Raw genomic sequence first — 13,952 nt, forward strand, 5'->3', positions numbered from 1 at the left:
CCCTCCCCCCTCCAGGGGTGCTGGCCGCAGCTGTCAGACTGGAATCCTCACCTCTGTTTCTACTGAATTTTAGAGGACCTGGTCTGCAGCCCCACTCCAGAGCTCCCCACAGGCTGTCCCATCTCAGGACATGGAACAAGTCTCTCCTCTTTGTCTCTGACTGTCAGATCTGACCCGCTGACCAGGTTGGTCTGTTCTACTCACACGCTTCAGCCTGGTCCAGTCACTCCACCTCCACCCCACCTGGATCAGAGGGGTCTCCTGGCTTCCTGCCTTGCCCCTCAGTTTGCTCTCCAGACAGCAGCGGGGGCAGAGTGGTCTTGTGAAAGCTGAGTGGGATCACATTCCCCTGTGCTCCAAGTTCTAAGTAGAAGTCAGTCCTGTCAGTTGCTGATGGGCCTCCCTTCCCGTCCCACCCCTGTTCACTCTGTCTGGCCACTCAGCTCTTTGCTCTTATTCCTAAGTGCCCAGTAAATACCCCTCTTCTTGTAATTCTTCCTGACTCATGTTGAGTCAGAGTTGGTTGGACCAATGAACTCAAAGTGCATGTGTGCTAAGTTTCTTCAGTTGGGTCCGACTCTGTGACCCTATGGACCATATCCCGCCAGGCTCCTCAGTCCATGGGATTCTCCAGGCAAGAATACTGGAGTGGGTTGGCATGCCCTCCTCCAGAAGATCTTCCCGATCCAGGGATCGAACCTGCATCTTTAACTTCTCCCGGATTGGAAGGTGGGTTCTTTACTACTAGCACCATCTGGAAAGCCCCTAATGAACTCGAAGAACCTTCATTTTAAGGACATCTCTTCTCCATCATTCTCAGGCCAATTCCCCAAAGGGGGAGGGAGTCAGGGATGCTTCTCCACCCCTTGGTCTGGTCTTCCAACTCCAGATCCTGCCTACAGCCAAAGATTGTTTTAAATATAAAAAATTTAAAAATCTTAAAAAATGTAAGCAAAGGGGAAGGGACAGAGGGAAGACAGCCACTGGAGATGGGCCAGAGTTTAGAGGGATGCAGCCCCAAGCCGAGGAATGCTGGGAGCCACAAGAAGATATGAGGTGGGAAGGATAGTCATCTAGAGCAGGGGTCCCCAATTTCCAGAACCTAGTGCCTGATGATCTGAAGTGGAGCTGATGTAACAATAATAATAGAAACAAAGTGCACAACAAATGTAATAGGCTTGAATCATCCAGAAACCATTCCCCCACCCCCGCCACCGCGGGCTGGTCTGTGGAAACACTGTCTTCCACGAAACTGTTTCCTGGTGCCAAAAGGATGGGGACTGCTGCCCTAGAGCTTTCAGCGGGAACATGGCTTAGAATTCTGGTCTTCAGAACTGCTAGAGAATGCATTTCTGTTGTCTTAAGCTACCCAGTTTGTGCTTATTTGTTATAGCAGCCACAGGACCAAATACACTGGGAGCTGTGGGCTGAATTGTGTTCCCTCCAATTCATCTATTGAAGCTCTAACCCTCAAAGTGACTGCATTTGGAGAAAGGGCTTTTAAGACTAATAAAGTTAAATGAGGTCATGGGGTGTGGTCCTAATTTGATATGACTGGTGACCTTAAGGGAGAGGAAGAGATCTCTCTTTCTCTCTCTTCATGAGCACACAAGGAGATTGCATGGGCACACAGAGAGATGGTGGCCGCCTACAAACCAGGAGGGAAGGCCTCAGAATGAAACCTGCCTTGCCACACCTTGATCCTAGATTGCTGGCCTCTAGAACAATGAGAAATGTTTCTTTCGTTTAAGCTTCCCTGTCGGTGGTATTTTGTTCTGTCAGCCTGAGTGGACCAGGTAGCCCAAACCCACAGAGATGCGGTGAGTAGCTCAGGAAAGTACAGGGCCAGCACTTGAGGCCAGAGCTCTGGGCCAGTGGCCCGCAGGAGCTCCGGTCCAGCAGCAGCATCAGCAGTCTGACCACACGCCCTCTGGAATGCTGCTGGCAAGTAGCCGGCAGGGGACGGGAACCGGCAGGGGGCGGGTTGGGCCTCAGAGCCAGGGCAGAGTCCTGGCCCCAACAGGCCAAGGATAGGCGCCAACAGCACTAAAGTGAACATCAAAGAAGGTGCTCCGTGGGGAGGCTTTGCGAAGGTCACGAGGCCTAAAAAATCTCCCCCCAGGGGCCTTTTCTGAACTGGAAGTGGGAACAGGAAATAGCTAAATGAGATTCATCTTGGAAAAATGCAAGCTCATACATCTGGGTAAAACTAATCCAAAACACAGCATGAGATACCACAGTGCAGAGCAGGGGGTGGACTGCAACCCTCAGGGCAGCTGAGAGGGCCTGTGCAGCCTCTGACTTTTCTGGGGGCTGGTCTCAGTGCTGGCAGCATGAGACTTAGACATCTGGGAACTCCAAGCCAGGTTTACTGGAAAGAGAGGGCTGAGGTCTCCACTTCTCAGCTGGTTGGACAGTGACCTAGTGATCCAGGAAGGGGAGAAGAGGAAAAGGGCCACCATCAAGGCCATGGCCTTGTGCACTGGTACCCAGGCCTCCACTGGGTGGCTACCAAGGATCACCCCTCACAAAGCCTCCCTGGGCCCACGGAAAGCTCTGTGTTCCTCATTTTTGCAAGCCGCCCAGTGTTTTAAGTATTCAGGTATGATGGGTCATTAAAAGTTGCCTCTGCCTCCCTAGGAGAGAACTCAGGTACCCAAAATGGAGCCAGAGGCCATTAAAAGGAGCAGGAGTGGTTTCAGGACATAGGCTACTGCTCCCTGAGGAAAGGCAGCACCCGCAGATGGGGGAGTAACCCCTTACAAAGAAGCTGGGAGCTCCCCCTTCCCACATGGCAGGAGAAATGAGCATGGGAAATGAGAGAGGGTCTGCATCCCAGGCCTCCCAGCTTCACAGTGTGTGTGCTGGGCCCAGGAGGGCTGACTGGGAGCTGGTGGGGAGGCCCAGAGGGGACCTGGTCTCAGGCACCTGCCTGCCTCAGCCCTGTGCCCACTGACTAGTGAAGGGCTGTGGGGGTGTGGGGAGTGGGGGAGGGAGATGAAGGACATCACAAGGTATAACAAAGAGATTAAAAACGTAGTGCCTGAAAATAGGAGAGACACACAGAACACTCAATGTTGTCAAGATGTCTGCTTTCCCAACCTGATCTAGAGATTCAGTGCAATACCAATCTTGGAAAAAGAATTGTGGGGTGAGATTTCTGTTTTCATTTTGTTGGGTATGGTTGCTAAATTGGCTTCCAAAAAGTCCCTTCTACAAATTGCCAATTCCCTCATGTGTGATCAATTTGTAAACATTGGTTAATGCGACAGGTAAAAGTATTCATTTAAGTTTGCCCTTGTGTGGTGATTGGACTTGTCAGGCAATCTGGTATGTATTTTTTTTGTTTTGTTTTTAAAAGGGAAAAAAAATAATTGTTTGGCTGTGGTACATAGGGGAATCTTAGTTCTCCCACCAAGGATGTAACCCACACCCCCTGCAGTGGAAAGGCGGAATCTTAGCCACTGGACCACCAGGGAAGTCCCTGGTATGTTTTTGAGAAGCCTTTCTTCTGTAAATTGCCTACTGGTGTTCTTGCTCATTGTATTTTCCTTATTTATCTATGAACAATTTCTTAATTACAGGAATTAAATTCAAAATGTGTCACAGTATTCCCTCCCCGTTTGCCTTTTAATTTTTAAATAATTTAAAATATGTAAAGCTTATCATATTTTCCCTTTAGTGTCTCCAGGTTTATTGTGATACTTAGGGCTGAAAAAACATTCATCGACTCCCCAGCACATTTTCTGTGTTGCTTCTTTCTTAGATTTGAATGTTTGATCCATCTGGATTTTATTTTGGTGTTAAGCGTGAGCCAACTTCTACTTTTCCAAATGGCCGGCCAGTCGTCCTAACGTCGTTTGATTGAAAAAAGACTGAAAAACCTTTTCCGGGGTTTGAAGAGACCACTCCACCAGCACGCTTCAAGCTAGCGCGTTTGCCGGGGCCCGCGCGGTCCAAGGACCCCTCGCCGCCAGGTTTCCGCGGCCCATCTGCCCGGCCAGATCCAGTCGGAGGAGGCGAAGGGAAGGCGGTGGAGTGGATATTCCGCTGCTGAGAACTATTCCACTCCTACCAGCCGCCGACCGACCACTAACCCCCTTTTCCCACCCTTGCGCTCAGGACAAACCCCAGACACCACTACCGCGACTTCACCTCCACCCTCCGAGGACAAAGCCCCCTGACCCACGTCGAGGAAGTCTCCCTTACCTCCTATCTCCTCCCTCTCAGCTCCCACCCCCAACCCTAGTCCCTCCTCCCGGGTGGTCCCAGGAACGGGAGGGGACTTTCTACGAGGGTAATTTAAATAAAAGGTGTGTGCTCTGGTTCTATTTGCATAGAGGCGGGGCCTCTAAAGCCGACCTCCACCTCGCTCCGAACTACCCAGGCGGAGAGAACCACCCGGAGACTTAACTTGCAGGGGGCGGGGCCTGCCTCTTTAAGTGGAGCCGGGTGCCACTTCCCGTTCCAGTCGGCTTCCGCCCGTTGTGGCTTCCGGCTTCTGTCTACCTTCCGCCCGCTTTTCTTCTGGCTTCTGTCCAGGCTTTCGCTGCTTTCGCTGGGCGCCGCGGGTGGCCGGGGCCCTAATGCTACCGAAACGACGGCGAGCGCGGGTCGCGTCCCCCAGCGCCGCCCCCTCCTCCTCGGCGCGCTTCCCGGGGGTCACTATCTACCTGGCCGAACCACACATGGGCCGCAGTCGTCAGGCTTTTCTCACACGCCTGGCTGTCTCCAAGGGTTTCCGCGTCCTGAATGCCTACAGGTGCGCGGTTGTGGCGAAGCTGCCGCTAGGCGGGGTCACCTACCCGGGGCCGCCTTTCCAGGGCTTTCTTTACGAGGGGCGCGGGGCGGGTGCCGGCCGAAGGCCTCGCCTCACCGAGGAATGTGGCACGCCCATATCTGTATCACCGCGCCGTCGCGCCGGGCCGGTCGGGGGGCGCTGCTGCGTGGCATGATGGCCTGAGCACAAAATGACCCCGCTAGGAATTTTGCAGCTGACCAGCCACTTGTATGGGAGAAGGCAGTGGCACCCCACTCCAGTACTCTTGCCTGGAAAATCCTATGGACGGAGGAGCCTGGTGGGCTGCAGTCCATGGCGTCGCTAAGAGTCGGATACGACTGAGCGACTTCACTTTCACTTTTCACTTTCATACATTGGAGAAGGAAATGGCAACCCATTCCAGTGTTCTTGCCTGGAGAATCCCAGGGACGGGGGAGCCTGGTGGGCTGCCGTCTGTGGGGTCACACAGAGTCGGACACGACTGAAGTGACTTAGCAGCAGCCATTTGTATACACGGTGTTACCTTACAGCTGAGGATATTGAGATCTGAAAAGACTCCCACGCAGCTGACCCTGGGGCGGAGGGGCACCTGAGGTTTTTGTATTCAAAGTTAACCCTGGCACTTAATGGTCATATGGCTTTCGTTAATTTCATTTTTTGTAAAAGGGTGTTAGCAGTTATGGCCAGGAGTGTTTCTGTAGGACAAGGAGAGAACATGCCGGAGGCTTTGTAAAAGTCATGCGGGTGTATGTTGGGTTTGTAACGTTTCGTTAGGTGAATTCATGTTGCCCTGTTAGCTAAACAGATCTCTTTCCTCAGAGCTGAGAGTGATTTAAGTGAGACTTCCAAGAGTAGAATTAAACCAAACAAAATGGTCACAGAAGCAATGCTAAGAGTAAGGGAGGAGGGTCTCCATCATTTTTGAAGTTGAGAGAGCAAAGTGAACCAGGGGCCAGTCCTCCTGAAGCTTAGTTAACCATACCCAGGGTTGTTGCAGACCCACTCAGGATGATGACAGCAGCCTAGAGGGTACTGGGCACTATTTAAGCCCTTTTGCTTCTTATTAGCTCATTTAATCTTTACAGCAAGCCTACAAAGTAGATATATTAATATCTCTGCTTTGCAGAGTTGGAAGTCAAAAGTACAGAGAGAAATGATGTGCCCAAGGGCACAGAGCAGGTGTGGGGCAGAGCGGAAGTTCAAAGCCAAGCAGTCTGTCTCCAGCACTTGGAAGTAAGACCCACCCACCCCCACCCGCCCTGCTTCCTGGACCCCAGGCCCCTGGCTTCTCCTTTCTCTGGGTTTGGGGGAGAAGAAGACAGACAAATTAACACCAAAAAAGGGTTGGGCTTGTGATCCTATCTAGAGCAGAGAACCACAGCTTAGCAGATGCTGGAGTGATGGAGATGTTTGGCTGCCAGGAGGAGGGGCTGAAAATCTGGAGTGAACAGATGCTCACCAGGCAGAGGGGATAGTATTGGCGAAGGCTTGGAGATGTAGAATGGAGCAGGAAGAATGGCAGGCCTGGGACAGGGCTCCAGACCTCACAATCTCTTCCCTCCACCCAGCCCAGAGGTGACACACGTGGTGATGGAGGGGACCTCAGCAGAGGAGGCTGTCTGCTGGCAGGAGCGCAAGATGTCGGTTCTTCCCCCAGGTTGTACCCGCCCAGCTGTTTTAGACATAAGTTGGTTCACAGAGAGCATGGCAGCTGGGCAGCCTGTGCCTGTGGAATGCCGGCACCGCCTGGAGGTGAGCTGGGTGGAGGCTTAGGGTAGAGCCACTGAGGAAGCCCCAGTGCTGGCCAGACCTCAGCTGGGCCAGGTGACATGGCAGCAGTGCCTCAGTGTCCTTCCCATGAGTTGGGCAGTGAGGGCCCCATCCAGATCGCCATGGGGAAGGTTCCAGTGCTTCCTGGGTGAGCACAGTGGAGGGATTCAGGTGTGGGCTCAGAACAGGGCTGCCTGCATTCAAATCCTGGCTCTGCCCATGAGCCACAAGGTCTCAGAGTCCCCGTCTGTGACGTGAGGGTGATAGGCACGTCAGGCCCGCTTAATTGAGAGGAAGTGACAGAACACGTGCCCTGTGAGAGGTGGCATTGTACCGCTACTGCTGCTCTGGCCTCTGCCTTGTGCCTCGAGCAGTTCTGCCCTCTCTGAGTTGGCTCCTGTCCTGAGAGTCCTAGGTGACCCCCCTACCAGGAGAGGTGGGGCTCTGGAGGGCTGCCTGGTCCTCTGCCAACCCTGCAGCCTCAAAGCAGCCTGTGCATTGCCCATCCGTAGGTGGCTGTGCCCAAAAAGAAGATGCCAAGCCCAGCATGGATGCTGCCCTATGCCTGCCAGCGTCCCACACCCCTCGTGCACCATAATGCCAGTCTCTCGGTGAGCTGTGGCTCCCCTGCCTCCCTGGGATGGAGCCAGGCCCTCCCATGTCCCAGCCTTGGAGGAGGGGTTAGGGTAAGGCACTCCGCCATCCCTGCCTCTCACCAAGGACCCTTCCCTGCAGGAGGCTCTGGAGACGCTGGCAGAGGCCGCTGGCTTCGATGGCAGTGAAGGCCGCCAGATCGCCTTCTACAGAGCGGCCTCGGTGCTCAAGGCCCTCCCCAGCCCGGTCACAGCCCTGAGCCAGCTGCAGGGCCTGCCCCACTTCGGAGAACACTCCTGCAGGGTTGTCCAGGTTTGTGCTCACTGCATGTAGAAGGGCAGAGCTGTGAATGTGAATGGGGGGTGGTGAGGAGGCCTGGGAGCCTGGTGAGGGCAGGTGACTGGGTGGCTCAGAGCCCAGCCGTGGCCACTGATGGTGCCCAGGCAGCAGCAGACCACCTTATTCACCCACATTCCTCATGTGTAAATTGGGTCTGCACCACCTGCCTGAGGCTGATTGAAAGGTCTCAGCCAAGGGAGCTGCCAGGAGTCTGGCAGGCTGGTAGCTGGCATCGTGGGCATTGGCCCAGACTGTGAGGAATGGTGGGAGAGGACCCCTGAGCATGAGCACTTCTTTTTAAAATGTGAAGTTGTCCTTTTGTACGTTACCACTGAGCAAATTTATCATGACAGAAAAAATACTTTTGAATTCACTTCTGTGTGTTGTTTTTAAGAAAATTTATTTTATTTTTTGGCTGCATGGCATGTGAGATCTTAGTTCCCTGACTGAACCCACATCCCCTGCTTTTAAAAGAAGTCTTATTGAATTCCATCTATGTTTTAAAAAAGCAGTTGTTGACATACCCCGAGGCTTGTTGTTTATCTGAGAGGTGGCCCTTGTTCCTCGCCCAAGGGGCTTGGAGGATCCCTGGGTACATTCTTCATTACAAGTTCCCTGGGATCCTGGCCCCACAAAGACCCCAATTCTGGGTGTTGGGAGTTCTGCCGAGGCCTTGGGCCCCCCAGCCCTCTTCTTTACAGTGAGGCTATGTCTCCTCCCACAGGAACTGCTAGAACACGGAGTGTGTGATGAGGTGGAGAGAGTCCGGCTCTCGGAGAGGTACCAGACCATGAAGGTACACAGGGCAGCCCTGAGCAGGGGCCCTCAGTTCCACGGTGTTACCCCAGAGCCACAGCAAGGTTACCACCATGTCAGGCAGCAAGAGAGGGTGGCAGGGCCCACCCTGGGCTCAGAGACGGTCTTACTGAGGACACCTGATATGCATGAGGCAGCCAAACAGATGGGCAAGAAAGTTGTTTTGAGCACAGGGAATTTTCTAGATCACTCAGCAGCATCTGTTCTTATTTTACTATTGATGGCATATTCTCCAGGATATTACATGCCCTGGCATCTTAAACTGAGCAACCTGAACAAAACAGAACCTTTCCCTGGGTGCCACAGGGAGGATTAACTCTGAGGGGCTGCTCATCCTTGTACTGTCTCTCTCTTTTGTGATCTCACATGCTCATTTGTTGGTGTCGTCTTGCCTGGGTCCACGGCGCACCTTCTCGCTGTTCCCACCCACTTCTGGTCTGTGGATGCTCAGTCATGCTTCTCAGACACCCCAGTTTTGTGACGAAGTTGTCAGCCCAGCCACTGGTCATGGAATTGGGGCTTCCCTAGCAGGGTGTGTCAGGTGCCGTGGAAGGTCACCCAGGATGTGAGCATCAGCGAGGTGGGGAGCTTCAGAGAGGTAGAGGAGCCATGGATGAAACATGGAGGGGCTCAGGGGTGTGGGAGCAACACAGGAGTTGATGGGTAGACAGGTGCCAAGAGGGGGCAGAGCCATCTGTCTCTTCCTGGGTACCCCTGAGTCCCAGAATCCGTCCAGGCTGGGAGAGAAGTACACGAACAATGAGAGGTTTATTGTTACAAACATGACTAGGTTATTCTCAGCATCTTTCCTCTCAGGAGTCTGTTGGTGAAAGTGATCCAGTTCATGCTGTTGGTTCAGGGGATCAACACAGCCCAGACTGCAGGAAGTAGGACTCAGGGACATGAGCGCCACCCAGCTGTTCTTCCTCCTCTGCATGCCAGCAGCGTCCCCACGAAGGTGCCCCTGGCATGTACTGCAGCCTGTACCACTGCAAGGTTGCCCTTTTGTTTCAGCTCCAAAAGTTCCTGAGGAGGATAAGTAGCTGGCCTAGGGCAGTTGCCCACCCCTGATGAACGAGCTATCGTCAGGGAAGAAACAGGGAGTTTCTAGGGTCCACCCTGTGTGTGGAAGACCCGTGCAAGGGCAGGCGGCCACCCTATGAGAGGTCGGCTCCGGCAGCATAGTTTCCACTGGCCTGGACACCTCTGCTGACCCATGGCCAGCCAGTGGCACTTGCTGTGTTTGTTCCTGGAACAGAGCCATAGCCAGCCCCCAGCTATTCCTTCCAGATCTTGAACCCTTAGCTGTTAACTGCCCGTTTTTGCTGTTTTAAGAGGCAGAGCCACAGTAGTAAGCCCCAGCTACTGTTGGGTGGGAGCAGTATGGTTTTCCCAGTGAGTGGACAGACTGTTAGGATGACTCCTTTGGTGATGTTGAAATCATGGGCTAGAACTGTACAAGTTCTGAGGAGAGATCCTTTTCAAGGAGGGGTCTGATCCTTCCCTGCCATCCCCCGTGATGTTTGTGTCAGGGCCAGGCTCAGGGTTTGAGTCCTGCCTGTGCACCCACTGTGTGGCCTGAGCAGATTATTTAAACATGAAAAATGTGAGTAGGGATGCCACCTGCCAGACCACATGATGACTTAATGAGATCATTTGTGCAGTGCCACGGGGGTGCTGTCCTAGGACATGCCTTGCATATGCCAGAGTCGCCATCATCGTCTTGCTGTAAGAGCTTTGCTCCCGACCACACTGTACTCGTCCTTTAAACAGCTCTTCACTCAGATCTTTGGGGTCGGGGTAAGGACTGCTGACCAGTGGTACCGAAAAGGGCTCCGGACGCTGGCCGACCTCCAAGAGGAGTCCCAGAGACTAACCCAGCAGCAGAAAGCAGGTGAGCTTTCTGAGAGAGGGCAGAGCTCTGGGCTTCCGCAAAGCACCAGGGCCTGAAAGCCTCCCACACCACAGAACCCTTACTTCTGATGCATGGCGTGTGCTCATGGCTGCCTGTGTGGCAGGGAGCAAGGTGAGTGTGAAAACAGGCATCTGTATTTGGTGGCTTCCTGAACCAGTGGAGTCAGGACCCATTGCAAGCCATTTTCAGTGAATGATAATGGTCACAGTAGCTGCCTCCTGGTTAGACTTGGACCTGAACCAGGCATGGACGCTTTACTTCTGATTTCATGGAAGGGAAAGCAGGTCAGAGAAGCCCAGGCCCTGGATACACTTACAGTGTGGTGCTTGGTGCCCTGGCCTGCTGGCTGATGCTCAGTGGGGAGAGGTTCAGTGAGGAGCCTGCTAGTGGGAGGTAGCACTATGCAATGGAAAGAACATGAACTTGAGAGCTGACTAGGCCTGGATTTGAGTTCCATCTCTGCCACTTACTAGGTAGGAGGCCGTGGCCCTGAGTTTTGACTTCTCTGAGCCTCGGTTACATTCTCTCTAAAGCATGGGATTCTGTGAGCTCTTCAGCGTGGGACCAACATGTAGCAGGTGTTGAGTGGATTCTCCATCTCTCCACATGGCATGGGTTGGGGGCTCTTCTGAAGGAGCCCCACAGCCCAGCACTCGTTGCCTCTTTGAATGTCTTCCCAGGGGCTGGGGGAAGGGAGGCCACCTGGGGGTCCTGGGAGAGCTGTCCATGTTTGGTCAGCAGGAAGTGAGACCAGAGAGCCGAGTGTCCAGGGGAGCGTTATGCCGTGACTTCCGTAGTGATATCTGTTGGTTCCACTTGTTCACCTCTCCCCAAGGAATGGCCAGCAGTGCTTACTGAGCTCGCACTGTGCCAATGGCCGTAACTCCCACACTTAGTCCCCTCCTAACAGTGTGTGGAAGGAACAGTGATTTCTCTGACAGGTGAGGAGATGGATTTGGGTTCAAGTGAGGTGTTCTTAAGTGGCAGAGTCATCCTTTTCACATCTAATACCTCCTAGTCCCATTTTATGGATAGGAGAACAGAGATGTTGAAAAGGGTAGTCTGTATCTTGACTGTGTCAATGTCAGAATTCTGGTGTGGTGTACAATAGTTCTGCAAGATGTTACTGAGGGCACAGAGGACCTCTGTTATTTCCTTCAACTATGTGGATCTACAGTTATTTCAAAATAAAAGTTTAATATTTAAGAGAGAGGAGGGGTGGTGGTAGATAGCTGGAGAGGGCTGGGTTGGGCCAGTGAGGAGAGCTGTACTGTCCACAGGACTGCAGCACCACCAGGACCTGAGTGCCCCGATCCTGCGGTCAGATGTTGAGGCCCTGCAGCAAGAGGTGGAGGCAGCTGTGAGGCAGGCCCTTCCTGGGGCTACTGTTACGCTGGCCGGAGGCTTCCGGAGGTAAGGGGACTCGACACGCCGTCCGGCCAGGCCCTCCTCCAGGAAGGCATCTGAGGTGGGACCACTGAGCTGGGCCTTCCCTCACTGAGGGGTTTTGGGAGAACATGGAATCTGTGAGTCAGACTGGCCCCCTCAGGGGGAAATTGCAGGGCCACGACGTGGACTTCCTCATCACCCACCCCCAGGAGGGCCAGGAGGCAGGGCTGCTGCCCAGAGTGATGTGCTACCTGAAGAAGCAGGTGAGGGGCTTCCCACTTCCCTTGCTGAGAGTCCTGCTGGGATTCCAGCTCCTGGTTTCTCAGTCCCCTATGGCAGTGCCTGGACATGTCTGTTCTCCTCCAGGGCCTTGTCCTGTACCACCAGCACCAGCACAGCCAGCAGGGAGACCTGACCCAGCAGAGCCACACCATGGATGCCTTTGAGAGGAGTTTCTGCATTTTCCGCCTGCCGCAACCCCCAGGGGCTGCTGTAGGTGGCGCCCAGAAGCCCTGCTATGCCTGGAAGGCTGTGCGGGTGGACCTGGTGGTTGCCCCTATCAGCCAGTTCCCCTTTGCCCTGCTTGGCTGGACTGGCTCCAAGGTAGGGAGTGTGCTGCTGGGGCTGGCCCTGGGATCTGGGACTGGTGGCCCTGCTGAGACGTGGTCACTTTTTCCTCAGCATTTTGAGCGGGAGCTACGCCGCTTCAGCAGGAAGGAGAGGGGCCTCTGTCTGAACAGCCATGGTCTATTTGATCCTGAGCAGGTGTGTTGCTGTGATGGGAGGCCTGGGGGATAGGAAACGGCTTTCTCTTTGGCCCACAGTCTGAATCAGCCCCAGGTCCCTCAACCCTGAAACCCACAGGGCCCTCAAGAGGCATCTACCATAGGGCTGGGCTCTGCCAGCATTTCTAGCCTCCTCCCCATACCTTTCTCGGGGAATCTGCTGAAGTGGAGGGAACAGCCCCCAGGCCCTAAAGCCTGCATTTTGTTGCAGAAGACGGTTTTCCACGTGGCCTCTGAGGAAGACATCTTCAGACTCCTGGACCTTGAGTACCTTCCCCCAGAGCTGAGAAATGCCTGATCCTATCAACCCCACCTCTACTCTGGAAATGGAGGGGGTCATTTGAGCCAGACTCTATTGGCGTTTTTGGCCCCTGACTACTTCCAGGCAGAAGATGTGCTGCTGCCCCAAGTCCTTACCCCTTCCATGTGGGAGCCCTATCTGTGAACCACCTCTCCCCCACCTATACCCAGTTCAAGATGTAATGAAATTAGCATGTGGAACAAATGAAGGTGTATTTTCTGAATGTGCTGCTGGTGTGGGTGACTGAGGAGCATGGTGCCTGGTTCTGCCCAGAGGTCAGCTTTGGGGTGTCATTGAGGGTGGGTAATGTTGACCTAGCAAATAGACTTCCAGTTATTTCTCCAACAAAAATGGGTTTATTCAGAATCAGCACAGAATCAGTCTGTAACCATGGCAAGCTGTGTGCAAGTCCCCAGCAAAAATGGAGAGGAAAACTTTTATAGAGGGGAAAAAGGAATTTGGGAGGCCTATAGTAAACATGAGTCCATGGCTTTTCATTGGCTGAGTCCTTGTCAGGAAAGAAGTGGAGGTCTTTCTTTCTGTTGGGCTCTTGCTATCATTATAGGGCATGAGTGCTTGCCCTTCTGGTCTTCCAACTCTTGAGGTTTCTGTTTATTTTTTTAACATTTCCCCCTTTCAATCAAGATCTTTTTCTGAAAGCATCACTAATCTGAGTCAGGTTTTCTAGTTTCAGGGTCTTATTGACCTTCTATGAAAGGAAAGGCTTTTCCTGGGTGTGTGTCCCACATTAGGGAGAAAATGCACAGATTGGAGATCTGTTGAGGTCATATTTAAGAAACAAGGGGTAGGAGGGAGAACTCTTAGGCACTTTTTATCAAAAGTCCATATGTTACCAAGATCCTAGATGTTAAAGAACATATGTCATTATGTTCTTTAACATTATGTCATCAAAGGTTTGGTGACAAATTTCCAACAGGCCTGGTCTAGATATCTTTGGAAAGCTGTCTCAGCAGCTGTCATCTGCTTCAATTCAGGGAAATCTGCTTTCAGGTCACCATGTTTTGAAGGTCTAGACAGGGTTTGGTGCTTTCCTTAGGTGTATCATATGAAAATAAGAGTTGTATTCTTTGGAGTTTTGCAGCACAGGGGGGTTAGTGGTACTGATAGCAGCATCCTTCTCGTGGTGTCTTTTCCAACAGATGAAAGTTCCAGGTTGCAAGATACTATGATCAAGGTCTTTCTCTCCCAAGAGTGCACTGTGAAAAAGATTGTTTTACCAAAACGTGATTTTTTTTTTTTTGG

At 52.9% G+C, this 13,952-nt stretch overlaps 1 protein-coding gene across 4 annotated transcripts; it reads left to right on the forward strand.

The window, feature by feature from the left end:
- The first annotated feature begins 4,482 nt into the window (after positions 1 to 4,482).
- POLM (polymerase (DNA directed), mu) lies at positions 4,483 to 13,930 on the forward strand. 4 transcript variants are annotated; one of them, XM_010829052.1, is made up of 11 exons: positions 4,483 to 4,762; positions 6,349 to 6,532; positions 7,063 to 7,161; positions 7,286 to 7,456; positions 8,208 to 8,279; positions 10,073 to 10,193; positions 11,495 to 11,627; positions 11,764 to 11,866; positions 11,970 to 12,206; positions 12,285 to 12,368; positions 12,600 to 13,930. In XM_010829052.1, the coding sequence occupies exons 1-11, from the start codon at positions 4,587 to 4,589 to the stop codon at positions 12,684 to 12,686; spliced, it is 1,467 nt and encodes a 488-aa protein (XP_010827354.1). In that variant the 5' UTR covers positions 4,483 to 4,586; the 3' UTR covers positions 12,687 to 13,930. The 4 variants fall into 4 exon arrangements, with proteins under 4 accessions (XP_010827354.1, XP_010827355.1, XP_010827356.1 ...); XM_010829053.1 differs by having other exon boundaries at positions 12,603 to 13,930; XM_010829055.1 differs by having other exon boundaries at positions 4,691 to 4,762; positions 6,354 to 6,532.
- Positions 13,931 to 13,952: the final 22 nt, after the last annotated feature.

This window comes from Bison bison, unplaced genomic scaffold (assembly GCF_000754665.1).
Source record: "Bison bison bison isolate TAMUID 2011002044 unplaced genomic scaffold, Bison_UMD1.0 scf7180017864499, whole genome shotgun sequence".
NCBI lineage: Eukaryota > Metazoa > Chordata > Mammalia > Artiodactyla > Bovidae > Bison > Bison bison.

Excerpts from the sequence above, each read along its gene's own strand:
- POLM (XM_010829052.1), top strand. The coding sequence starts at position 4,587 with ATGCTACCGAAACGACGGCGAGCGCGGGTCGCGTCCCCCAGCGCCGCC. Across the intron at positions 6,533-7,062 it reads AATGCCGGCACCGCCTGGAG|GTGGCTGTGCCCAAAAAGAA; the intron begins GTGAGCTGGGTG and ends GCCCATCCGTAG. Across the intron at positions 12,369-12,599 it reads GTCTATTTGATCCTGAGCAG|AAGACGGTTTTCCACGTGGC; the intron begins GTGTGTTGCTGT and ends ATTTTGTTGCAG.